At 40.1% G+C, this 13,472-nt stretch overlaps 2 protein-coding genes across 2 annotated transcripts; both read right to left on the reverse strand.

Moving 5' to 3' along the window:
• Positions 1 to 2,225: 2,225 nt before the first annotated feature.
• Positions 2,226 to 3,647, reverse strand: LOC134276631 (uncharacterized protein F54H12.2-like). The gene has a single exon (XM_062758873.1). The coding sequence runs from the start codon at positions 3,645 to 3,647 to the stop codon at positions 2,226 to 2,228; it is 1,422 nt and encodes a 473-aa protein (XP_062614857.1).
• Positions 3,648 to 10,673: 7,026 nt separating this feature from the next.
• LOC134276633 (uncharacterized) lies at positions 10,674 to 12,890 on the reverse strand. The gene has a single exon (XM_062758874.1). The coding sequence runs from the start codon at positions 12,888 to 12,890 to the stop codon at positions 10,674 to 10,676; it is 2,217 nt and encodes a 738-aa protein (XP_062614858.1).
• Between the last annotated feature and the right edge of the window lie 582 nt (positions 12,891 to 13,472).

Below are 13,472 nucleotides of genomic sequence, written 5' to 3' on the forward strand. Positions count from 1 at the left end.
GATTAGAGTATAGGTATCCATATATAAGAGATATTATTTTTGCATTACATTTATAAGAGGCATTGTCTCATGTAATTTAATTCATATTTTATTTTTCTATACAGTCCTCAACCTGGAAGATATGTTCCTAACCAATCCATTCTCGAAGTGAAGTGAAGCCTGGCTGTTAGTCTTCCTTTGGGGAAAATACACAGTGAATCAATTATGATAAAAACAAAACTTGAATCTAAAAAAGTTTCAATGAGATATCATTTTAATTTATTTTCATTATTATTAAGATAATTATTTTAAATGTTTTTTTTTATATTTTTAAAAATGGATTTAAAAAATAAAATCTGATCATGGGAAATCAATATCATAAAGATAGCAAGTTTTGAAAAAACCAATTACTGATGAATTTCTGAATTTTCCATTAAAATATTGACATTATATCACAGGGGGAAAGAAAAAAAAACTACTTGAATGTTTCTACTGACCCCCCCCACCAGAGATCTGCTTATGAGTGCATGGGGGATTGGTGTGGACCTTCATCTCCTGTTTAAAACAGACTTTAGAGTATGACAGATAAAAAGGTACTTTTTTATTTTTTACATCACATGAAAAACATACAATTAATGATGAAGAATGTACACATGTTTTTCATAAGTGTGTACAAATTGATCAATATAATGTCTATAATGAATCCAATTTCCTTGGGCTAGTCCACAGGCAATCTTGTAAGGAAAAAGCATAAGTCTGGTAAGGTAAACTACCCATTTGTTGTAAACAAGTCATCAAATCTGGGCTCCAATTCTTTGTTTCTCTCCTCAGGTTTCAGAACTCCATATTCTTCATAGTCACCTCCTTGCCTGTAAAACATACTTTCCAGTTCTGGGGTACTATGGGACATAAGATATTCTGCTTCTGGATTAACTCTCTCCATTTCTATGCCCCCTACAGGTTCCTTCATTTGAATGAATCCCCTGATTTGATGCAGTTTTCCTGTCCAGGGATGTCTTTCCTTTTGTAAAATCAAATAGTCAAATTCATCTTCATTGCTCAGAAACATATCTCGATCTTCTTTTTCTTTGGGCTTTGTAATGATGAAAGTCCAATTAATGGCTATCCTGAAACATCTGTGTGGATCATTAGGATCCTTCACTTTCTCATGCAGGGGTAAATATTCATTCCTAGGTTCCTGATCCACCTCCATAGGTTCTATTATTCTCTTTTCTATAGGTTCCTGATCCACCTCCATAGGTTCTATTATTCTCTTTTCTAATAAGGTAAGTTTTTCCATGTCCATCTCCATGTCTTCTAATATTCTAGGAATTCACTTGACCAAAACTGTCCTTTACTCAATTGGGCCCCAACTAATGAGGATTTTCTTTAACACCTTTTGTTTTTATACCCCCTCACACCTTTGCAAAAGATAAGGGTGGTGTGCAAAGAAATATAACGATAGACCTACGTTTTGTTTATGCTGACTGCACAGGTAAATACTGGCGCCGTGTGCAAAAAAAAAAAAAATATGCTGACTGCACAGGTATAATACTTTGGGGCCGTGTGCAAAAAACATTGCAAGAATGTGATTATGACGTCACGCTTCACAGTCTAGACATTCCTCTAACCAGTTCAAACTGGATTTTTTACTTACACATAAATAACAAAGAAAACACAGATTTTTGATTTTTTCATTCTTTATTTGTAACAACAAACAACAACAAACAACAAACAACATATTTACAATACATTTTGATAAAAACATTGACACTTTTGTCCATGACCCGTAGGTAATTTATGATAAGTGTTTTTAAACCAATTCGCTACGTATCTGTCCCTTTGTAAAGCCGTACTCTGGTCAAAAGGGAATAGCCATTCGTTGGCTTTCTTTCTTTTCTTGTCTCTTTGATGTAAATAATACACGCAATATTGTCCACACACATCGGTATTCCAGTCTTGATAGCGATACGGATTATAAATCCATTGCTGAGCATGACGCTGGATAAAATCTTGAATTTCTTTTTGTAAGGGAGGAAATCCATAAGAATCGAAATATTCCACCACGGGATTGCTCACATACAGACACACCCAATGTTCTCCAGGTCGATCTTGAGGATCCGTATTGACCACAACAGCTTTTTCTCCAGGTCTTAATTGATCCGGTAATAAATCTACAGGATACACCCCTCCAAACGAACTCTTGAATTCTCTGGATAAGACTTCTCTCAATTGTCCCGTATCCATTAGTAATCAATGCTCACTTCTCTCTGTTTGTTAATTTCTAATAGGTTATCGAATTCTGCATACACCACACAATTTAAGGTGTTAGGTGTATTGTTGGTAAACTGCACTTCTACTCTCAGATTTCCTGTTTCTATAATGTGGAATTTATCCGATTGCGCCTCTTGATCTTTAGTGAAATCCCAGCCCCATAGAGTGTAGCCGCTTTTATACTCTTCTAAGGTGATGTCTGGAGCCCAATCTTCTCCTAATTTTCCCAGGGCTTGATACAGACTGAGATAAGATCTCAGATATAAATCGTCGTTGAAATTAGGCTCAAAACATCGAGTACTCATGGTCTCTCCGTTGATACTGACATCTAATTTCTTGATCCCAAAGTTTTGGAAATGAAAGGGATTTTTAGTTTGATCTCCGTTAAAGGCGGCATTCTCCACAAAGCCTAAAATGAGACGTTTAGGCATCTGGCCTTGAAACAGATGATCCGTAATCTTAGACTGAGTTCCTGTGGGGATGGTAAAGGTTTTCACTTCCACTCTTCTCAAGGGATATTTGGCTCTGTGGGTATTCAAACTCTGATTAATGGCATTCATCATGACTGGTGTGGGTTTGACTTTTCTCACCCACAAGACCATACTCAAAATTTTCACTTTTCCTGTACTTCCTCCTTTGATCATCATGTAGAAAGCAGGTCTAGCTCGATTAAATCGCAAACGGACGTCCACTCCATTAGGTAGAAATCGATCTTGTTGAAACAAATCCAGATGTAAACGATCCAGCAAACTGATTTTCTTACTGTTAGCAATAGCTTGGTGTCTTTTTCGGAATCCTTCGTTTTTAGAATTGGTCGGTAACGCTGTGAGGATGGGTTCGTTAATGGTCACCGTGTCGGCACCACCATTTCCAGCTGGAGTTACATCAAAGGTTTTATTTTGAGCTACACCAAGAGCCTCTAACCCCACTTCGTCCATATGTCCTGCCGTATCTTTTTCCCACAGACTACAGGCCCTCGCCTGTGTCTTTAATGTTCTGGGTCGGTAAGACAATAATTTCTCCAGATAAGCTTTGTAAGGATAGGTATCCGTGCCCGGGGTCACTATTTTTCCATTCAGACTGATATCGATTTCCGTAAACATGGAATGTAAGATATTATTCACTGGACTCGAAGTGCTGTTTGCCCCGGTCAGATTACTTCCATCGTCTTTGGTAAATTTACATACCATTTGAAGATAAGTTTGAGATAAATCCAGATAGTGATCTCCTTGTCCTTTGATTTCAAATTCGATGGGAGCGGTGTCCGAATCTAAAGTACTGGAAATGGGGTAATATTCTTCCCATTTCGAGTCTTCTAAAGCAATATTAGTCGGAGGGACTTCAAACAATTGTAAATTGTTCATCCCACACGCACAGGAATCGGGTTGTAACATGATGTGTCTACTAGGATTCAGTTTTCACAAATGAACCTTCTGTTCACAGGACTGGCCTATTTATACTCTCTCTCTCTCTCTCTCTCAGTCAAACACATCTAAAGGACGTTTTCTTTTAGGAATTCCTCCTCCTTGTTTTTTCCTTTTTCTCTTAGGACCTCCTCGGGCTAACATAGGGGTCTTTTTTTTTCTTCTGTTGTTAGTACCTCCTAGATTCATTCTTTGTTTCACCATTCCCGAAGTATTTTTTAGAGCTTGTACTCCGTGAGTTTTGACTGCGTCTTTTAAAGATCAGCAGTCAAGGCGTGTTTAGCTCCTGTTTTCAGTAAATCAGTAAAAAATCCTCGCCCTCTCTGTCGTCTTCTTTTTCTTCTTGTTATTTTAATCACCATTGCGTTTTTTCATTCTTTTTCTTCTTCTTTTAGTACCTCCTAGATTCATTCTTTGTTTCACCATTCCCGAAGTATTTTTTCTTGTACTCCGTGAGTTTTGACTGCGTCTTTTAAAGATCTCTTATTTTCTAATATCCCGTTCTAGCAGCAGCAGTCAAGGCGTGTTTAGCTCCGGTTTTCAGTAAATCAGTAAAAAATCCTTCCCCTCTTTGATAGTTTTGGGGTGGATAATAGCCTGGTGGTGGTGGTGGTGGTGGTGGGGGTTGCTGTTGACCCAATAATCCTCCTACTAGATTGCTGACTAAAGGAGCTGCTACTTTAAATAGGGATCCTAAAAAACCGTGTCCTTTTTGACGTAATAACCCTCTATGATAGACAAACTGTCCGTGTCCTCTTTGTCTCAGTAATCCGGGATGATACTGCATGGTTCATGTCTCTTATTCAACTGACCTTTCTGTCCTCGGGGGACTTCCTTTTATACCCTTTTTTAGGGCTGAATACAATACAGACAGCAGACCAGACAAGCCACCACGCCCAATAAGATGGAACACAATAAGGGTACATTCATCTCAGTATACTTTTCTGAAATGAAGTTTCACCACTGATTTACCACTTACAAAGGGCATGGGAGTCCCTAAAGGAGTCATGATGTGAATCTCAATGGTATCGAAATGTTTTTTACTTAGTTTCAAATATTCCGCTCGAATGGGTTCCCATTTGGCTTGTTTTGAATCCTCCAAATGAAATGTACAAGGCACCACTCTTAAGAGTTTCAAGGCATTGGATCCTACCGTCTGGGGTTGAATCAAGTCACAATAGACATACATGGATTTCAGATTTTCATATAAATCCACAGTATTGTTTCCCAAGTAACTAATGTTGATCCATTTGGTCATGTTTTCTGTATCGTTCTGAAGAATGACTTTCTGACTGTCCATGCCTAGCTTATAAGCTAGGGATGTGGGGAAACGAATGCATAAGGGAGTAAGATTTTTTCCATTAATTTGATACATCACTCGATCATAGGTCTCGTAATATACTAATTTCATAGAATTTTCTTCATCTGGATGACCAACGGTTTTCCATATTTTTCTCAATGATCTCTGTAGTCCTAGACTTATTTCCTCTGTTAAAGCCTTGGGGTGAACGTAAGGCCCGGGTCTGAAGTGAATTCGTCTAATTTCCATCTTGCCATCTAGATCAATGAGTGAAGGCCGTTTATTATGGGCCCAATCTATCAGTACAGGACATTGACGTAATGGCATTGGGTCTAAGGTTTTCATTTTAAATCTGCCCGATTTAAAAACATTTGGGTCTTTGATATCTTTGTTCTGGGGAGCAAAAGACTGAGGGATCAGGATGTCAAAATAAGCCTCCTTTTCTGTAATGTTTTTCAATGAATTGGGATACATCATTTCTGTTAAAGCCACTTCCCATTCTCCGTCGGTTAAATCCACTGTTTGTGGTAATAAGGTTTTAAATTGAGCGGTCGTATTGGTAGAAAAAGAGGCCATAGACCCATCACTGGGTAAAGTCATGTAAAACCCACTGCTCTCTGCCATGTTCAATCTAAGACTGAGACCTTTGACCTAAGGACCTTTGTATTTATAACAACACTTTTTTTTTTTAAAAACAACAAGATTTTTGTTTTTCTTTTATTTTATTGATTCATAACAACAACAACAAGAAACAAGAACATCATTATAATAACAAACATTCAAAACTTTGATTCAGTTCTTTTTGTATGGGGAAGGATCTCCTCATGTACAAATAGTCTGTTTCACAACGGTTACCACAGGCATTGAATCCTTTTACGATCACTTCTTTCAAATAGTCTTTAATACAATCTCCAGCTTTTTCCATCCATTTCCCTTGAAACAAACTGCTTTCGGGTCCCTCTCTTTGGTGAGGCAAGACGTAATTGATTTTCCATTTGAATTCCCTATACTTGGGCTGTCTGGGTCCTAATAAGACCATGTGTTTGCTTCTTTGGCGGTCCGGTAACTTGAATCTCTTATACAGGTAGATTTCATGGTGACCTGTTTGTCCTGGATTCTGATCAAAGAAATCTTGAATACATGTCTCTTTGTTTTTCATCCATTCTCCCTTTAAACTAGTCCCTTCAGGTTCTACTATTTTCCAACGATACTCTGAGCTTAAAAATTCCATGACGTGTGTGCTCTGTCCCTCACTCAGATCAGAAATGATCCTCTTAGGCTTTAGGTGTCTCCTTTTTATATAGAGGGATGTATCTATTTTTAGATTCCGGGATTAACTGGGTGAATTGGTCTTCTTGGTGGTAGGGGTATGATGCATCATGGTAGGACTAGGCATGATGTAACCCACCGAAGAACTCACACAGATCATCCAATATTCTCGATTAGAATCGTGTAAAGCTAACATGACCACACTGGTGATGATGAGGGAAATACAGATGAATAATTGTGCAAAATACACAATTTCTTCTCGAGGAATATTCTCTCCACAAAATTTCCAGTGAGGTGTTATTTGATGAGATCCGTTTGGGGAATCCATGAATCGAAACTTGGGGGATATCCTTTCCACCGGACTTTGACTTCTTGAATGATTTTTTTCCCGACTCGTCGCTTTTTATACCCCAAGATTTCCTCCACTTCGTACACGTCGTCTTTTTTAATGATCTGTTGTAATTCTTTCTCGTAAAATGTCCCTTCTAATTCCTCCTGGTTATAATCTTGTACTCGATACACGTAAGGATACCGACCGGGAACTCGTTGAGCAATGGTAAATATTTCCGTGGTCCAGTTCGGTAAATATCCTTTTTCAAAAGTGCGTTTGGCTTTACTGATGCGCACTTTATCTCCTGTTTTAAATTTGGGGGGTTTTTTGGTTTTAGGTGATGATTCTTCCCCATATAAAGTTTTCCAGACTTTTAACACATTCGAGGGATTCACTTGAGCTGGAGCTCTTTGGATACTGCGATGATAGGTATGATTGTAAGCATACACTAAATCCGGTAAGACCTCTAAATACCGTCTGGTTTTATTTCGAGTGAAATACCGCCACATGCGTGCTTTGAGGGTTCTTTGAAATCGTTCCACGATACTGGCTTTGGTGTCCGTATTGCGTGTGGTAAAGAAATGAATGGATTTAAATGCCTGTAAGAATTCTCGATTGGTAAATTCTTTGCCTTGATCCGATTGAATGCGGACGGGACGTCGACCGTCTTGTCGGAAAATCTCTTGTAATCCTCGAATCATTTCTTTTCCCGTTTTCTGTTTTAAAGGCACCACCCATGCATATTTAGATAAGACGTCAATGGCACACAATAAAAAAGTATAGCCGTCATTATGTTTCTTTAAACTGGACACATCGGCTAAATCTAATTGCCATTGTTCGTCCATATCCGTCACTCTGGTCTGTTGTCTCCGGAATTTTCGATGAATGGGTTTATGTAAGGTATAGGTATCTTGCTCTTTTAACCATTCTCGTATGGTGTTTAAGGAAATCTTATGTCCCAGACTTTTGACCTGACGATACAAAGTCTGTATGCCTCCATACCCTCTCTTAGGATCGTAATAAATCTCTGTTAAAATGTCTTCTACTCCCTTCTTCTTCTTCTTCTTCTTCATTTCTTAGGCAATGATAGCCAATTTTCCTCGATTTGTTCTAATTTCTTATTGGCTTCTTCTTCTTGGGCTTTTAATTGCTTTTGGGCTCGATAGGGACTATATTTAGGTGTGAATTTTTTTAACACCCTTGATCTTGCCTCTACAGGTCGACTAATAGGGGTCAAAAAAGAAGAGGAAGCATCCTGAAATCCGCTCTCTTCCTCTTCATCGTCGTCGTCACTCAAAGCCCCTTTAGGAGTACTGATTTTTCCTGGTTTCTGCATGGCTTTTATAAGGTCTCGATTTTGCAAGTAAGTCATGGGAGTACGGGTCTCTTTTAAAGCTTGAGCAAATTCATCTAATCCTTTAGGCACCGGACGATTTTTCAAGGATCTGGTTCTCATGTTTTCGGCCATTATATCCACAATGTTAGAATCGGGCACTTTTTGACCTCGATAACTGATTTCTCCGTCTTTATCCCAAGTCAAGACGTTGGTTTTCTTTAAATGATTTAATAATAATTCAGCTTTCCTTTGCATGGGTTTATTCACACTTTGAATGATTTGTTGATCGATCTCGGGGTCTGAGGCTGCTAGTGGTGCTGCTGCTACTGCTGGAGCTGCTGCTGCTGCTGCGGGGGCTGGGGCTAAGGGTGCAGGGGTTTTTTTGGTAGTCGTTGTCTCCCTCGCTTGTTGTAAATAATTCCTATACCGATGAAGTTCTTGACCGTATAAAGCCACTTTTTCTTCTGGAGTTAAATCATCACGTCTGGTAATCTGGTCCAATTCTTGACCTATACTCAGCGTAGATTGAAATTCCGGAGGTTTGGGGAGTTTTCCTTTGAGTTCATTCAACAGAACTTCAGGTACTAACACCATTTTACGACTCATTTTAGAAGGTTTAACAGTAAAGGAGCGGCTGCTGCGAATAAAAAAGGAAAAATACCTCCTTTTTGTTGTACTAATAAAGCTCTTCGTCTCTGGATGGATTGAGGTTGAACCAGTCTCCTTAAGATGTGTTTCTTAGGAGCTAGTTTTCGTTTCTGAGCCGAATGGAGAGGTAACACTCCTTTTAATAGGTTGTAGATGATCTCACAAATTTTCAGAATACAGTCTCCAGAACAATGTTTTAAAATCCCCGTTTTTAAGGACGAGGAATAGTGAGGATCCGATAACACTCTTAAAAGAGGAGCATGCGCTTTTAATCGCGTACAACATCCCTTTTTCTTCTTGGCCATCTTTGAAAACAATGAAGAGAAGTCTCTCATGTCACTCCCTTTTATAGTCTTAAGGAGGGGCATACCCTCCGTGTTTGTCACTCTCGTGTTTATCTCTATTTTTCTCCCTGACATAAATTTTTCCACAATATCGGCATTTATATCTCAGACCTTTAGGAAGTTGAGGGGTGGAGGCTGTCAAGGGTTGAAAACGTGTGATTTTAGGGACATGAATGGGAACTTTAATTCCAGGGGAGGGAATGCCCACATTCACTCGAGGAAACACTTCTAAATCGCTGGCTCTTTGACTCCCTATGGGTCCCATAGTACGATCCATTCTCAGTTCTGCTTGTTTCTTGAGTAACTCTCCTATGGTCTTTTGTCTTTGTTCCTTATAATACTGATTGATTTCGTTTTTTAAACTTTCGGGCATGGCTTTACTTTGAGCTAGAGTTTGAGGAGCAGATTTTTGCCTTTTTGCCCCTGTTTTCTTGGGAGGGGCTTTTTTCTTCTTAGGAGGGGCTTTTTTCTTCTTCTTTTTTCTACTCTTTTGAGCTGCTCCTCCGACACGGACCATCCAATCCGGAAACACTCTTTGTTTCTTATTATCGACTCTTACCACTACACTCTTTAAACGACGAACCCGGCGTTTTTTAGGACTATTCCATTTGAATAAATGACGAATGATGACTCCACCTAGAAATCCAGCTCCTCCGCGTTTTAAAATAGCTGTTTTCCTATCTTCGTCACTAGCCGATTGATCGGCAATGATCTTTAAATCTTGACGATGATTATTAATAAACTTTTGAGTCAGTTTATTGATAGGTAAAACCCCTTTCATTAAATTGCGAGCTCCCATGGCAAACCAATTCAATAAGGCTTTACGCCCTAATTCGATTAAATGGGCTCGTTTGGTGGGATCTCGTTCCCGCTGTAAACGTCGTAAGGTTCTCACTAATTTACTCTTGGCTGAAGGAGCCATGATGAGAGTGAAATGAATAATGACTCAGAAGAGTGGGAAACACTTTTATTTATACTCTTGAGGCATGTGTATAGTCAACAATTCAAACATTCGACTTCTTAATCGGTATTCGTCTGGGGTCTGGGGACTCAAATCCACGAGAAGATAACCGTGAGGTACCTGGGTGGCTTCTTGATAAGCAGACATCAAATGAGGCAAAGCTAGCTGACGACTCAATACACTGATCTGTGATTTGTCTCTGGGATTTTTGAATAAGACTAAATAATGAGCATTCAAACTAATGGTGCGATGAGAGGCAGCACGATCAAATAAATTCTGAGTGATGTAAATCACACTGGTATTCCGATGATGAGCTTTACGGGTAAACCAATCCACAATCGATTCGATGGCTTTTCCTCCCATCATGTCGTCAAAAATGAGTAAATGGGGCACACTCAAATTGGCTACTAATTTCTCGTCGTCTTCTGGAATATTTCGGATGAAAGATACCTTCTCTTTTAAAGAAGTGTAAGCGGGTTGCCATTCCCGATAACACCAGACGATCTTTTCGGGCCTGGGGGTGATCCAGTCTAGATTGTTCACTAATGACTTGACGAATTCTGTTTTGCCCGATTTCGAGGGTCCAGCAACTACCATGGTAAACTCGTGTTTCAATTGAAAAGAGGGGAGGGGTGTCTCCTCGGAATACATGTTGATCAATGAAAGAAAAGTTGGGTTCAGGGTCTTATTTATACTTATTCTTATACTTATTTATAGAAGAATGTCTATTTTATAGAGAAAAAAAAAACACATAAAAACAATTCAATTTTTTATTTGTAATAACAAACAAACAAACAAACAAACATATCAATAACCATAAGGTAGAGTGTTATAATTCTCTACAATTTGTCTCTTGTCATATACAATTCTAACTGTTTTCTCTGAAGGTTTGTTCACCACCTCACAATCACGGGTCCTCTGGATTTTCCTGGGATAGGGGACTTTTATTTCCTCTATTTCTCCCTTGAGCATTTTTTCTAAAGTCTCTGGGCACACCAACTGAGAGGTTCGATGGTTGAGAGTGACCCCTTTGCATTTATGAACCTCGGTTCCTTTGTCCGTCCGGAAACCATAATTTTTAGGACCTGCCGACATGAATTTGGTGATGTGATCCCCGTCTAATTCGTCGGTCCATTCTCCTAAACTATTGCCCAAGGTAGGATTAAAAGCTCCTTCCTTGTGTTGGTAAATGATACTGTCCGTATCGAAATAAAGGCCCCGTTCTTCTAAAGGTCGTAAAGTCTCGTAGAGATGTAAGCGAGCATAGGCGGTGGTAAAACAAGCCAGGATCACGTTTCCAAAGGGACATTCTTCGACGAATTCCTGTTTGTCTTGAAAATTCACTAGCATCTTGTCTTCAATGGAATCTTCTTTATTGACTAAGAGTCGCACACCCTTGATGTCGAGAGTCGAATTTTGTAAGAGTTGATGTAATTCCTCTACTTCGTCCAAGTATCTGACTTTGGGTAATAACAACCGTTGAGCAAATTTTCCCCACAGACAATTTAAAAAGAGTTTAGCAATGGTTCTTAACACTGGATTCTTCTTGATACTGAGAATGTCCATCATGAATCCTTCTTTGTATAACACTTCTCGAATGTAATCTTGTTCTTGTTCTGAGGTCTTACATTCGGAGGGAAATCCGGACGCTTCCTGTTTGATCTTGAGGAAGGTATCGATGTAGTCTTTAAATAAGTCTTGACTGCTTTCTTTGAAATGCCACACTTCGTAAGTTTGCTCTAAGGTATACCCCATGTCCAAGGCTTTATGTAATTCGGTCGTCACCCAAGTACCCGTGAGACTACGTTCCCGATCGGTGTGTTGACATGGGTGTTGAGACGTAGAGTCTTGTTGTTGGGCACACGTGCGACATAAGGGAAATAATAACTTACCTCCCGTCCGATAAGGTAATACGGGGTGAAAGAGGCCTCGGGGTGGTAAGACCCGACAGTGAATGAGACCGAAATAACTTCTCACGTCCTGGAAGTCGTCTGTGATGATCTCGGGATGCCCTAGGGGAAAAGGTCTGTGTTTCAACACGTAAGGGTATAAGGAACACACGTCCACGTATCTCATGTCCCCTTCTTCACAATATAATTTAGTGGCATTGGTCCGGCCTCCGTACAGGGCTTCTCGAGGTTTCAAAGGATCCGGAATGTCCAGATCTCGTACAAATTGCTGTAAAGTCTCATCTTGTTGCACTTGTTGATCGAAATCGTGCTCCCAGATACTACACACGTTGTACCCCATGTCCTCTAAATCCGCAGTCCTTCTGAGAGTTTTCTCGTGTAATTGTTGGTAAGTAAATTGGGTCCGGTGAGGATGAGTTTCCGTCTGTAAACTGGGATAGCAAGTGGGGCATCCGTGCCAATAACATCCGTAAAATTCGTAGACGGTGCGAGTCGCTTCCTGGTATCCGTCGACGGTATAATTTCCGATCGGGACTTCGCCTCCGTTTCTGGCATGTCGTATGTGACATCCATTCTGATGACTCATCCAGGTGAGCCATCGACAGGCTTTGGCCGAATATTGTCGTGCCGGTTCATACCCGAGGTTCGGAATGATGGCAATGCTGTCTTTAGGCATGAAATTTCGACGGTACGCTAAATTAGCAGCACTGGCAAACGTGATGGATTCCTGGAAAGGGTCCACGTTGACCAACTTCTTGAGGGTGCTTCTAAACCGTGCACAGCATTTGTGTAAAATGTCGACGTCCGAGATACAATACCCTACAAACTCTTTCTGGAAATCAAACACTTTTCCCCTCTGTTGGTTGTACCATTCGTAAAAAGCCTCTCGTCCACTGGTAGTCATTTCGTCCGGATTGTAGAAAGCTGCCGGTGGATAAGGTCCCACGTAATTCTGGTTCTGTTCCGTATTAAAAAAGTGGGGGAAATAACCTTTCTTCATTTCCTTCAAATCGAAAGCGGAGGGCATCTGGGCCAAAGGAAAGGTTAAGAAACTATACGAGTCGATGAATTTGAGTCCACATATTTCCATGGACAAGATCTTACTCCCGTTCATGATCACGTTAGGTTTCAGGGGAGAAGAATGCACTATGTAATTCAAAATGAATTGTCCGTCGTATCCTTTGAAGTTATGGGCGATGATGATGGCCCCGTCGTGTACTAAAGTGGAATTCTTAGTACCTGTAGTAGGTTGAAATAACCAGTCCATGAACTTCTTTAAGGTGTCTGGGCCTTGAAATAGGTGCTGACGGGGTCCCATGTGTTGACAATGAGGACAAGGTTGGTCTATGGGTAAGTCATCGCAATGTTGACAGACGCGATGTGCCACACACAGATTAGGGACGTGAATGCCCGATTCCTGAGTGCATTCGAAATCGAAATAAATGGTAAACTCTAAGGTGCCTTTTCCCTTCTTCTTCTTCTTGGGCTTCAGTTGAACGTAGCACCGATGATCGGCATCGACGATTTTCTTACAGATCTTACACTGTTTCTGATCTCCGCATTTGTGATGAGGAAATAATTTCTTAGGCATCCAGGACTGACATTTCTCGCATAACCCCATTAAATTGCACACAGTAGTGGTGGTTTTCTTACTATGGGGTTTTAAATGATCTTCGTAGCAGGTCCTGTTCTTAAA

This window comes from Saccostrea cucullata, unplaced genomic scaffold, assembly GCF_032062105.1.
Source record: "Saccostrea cucullata isolate Sc308-1 unplaced genomic scaffold, CSIRO_AGI_Scuc_v1 ctg6848, whole genome shotgun sequence".
In the NCBI taxonomy this organism is placed as follows: domain Eukaryota; kingdom Metazoa; phylum Mollusca; class Bivalvia; order Ostreida; family Ostreidae; genus Saccostrea; species Saccostrea cuccullata.

What these genes read in the sequence shown, in the direction of transcription:
- LOC134276631 (XM_062758873.1), bottom strand. Translation starts at nt 3,647, where the DNA reads ATGTTACAACCCGATTCCTGTGCGTGTGGGATGAACAATTTACAATTG.
- LOC134276633 (XM_062758874.1), bottom strand. Translation starts at nt 12,890, where the DNA reads ATGAACGGGAGTAAGATCTTGTCCATGGAAATATGTGGACTCAAATTC.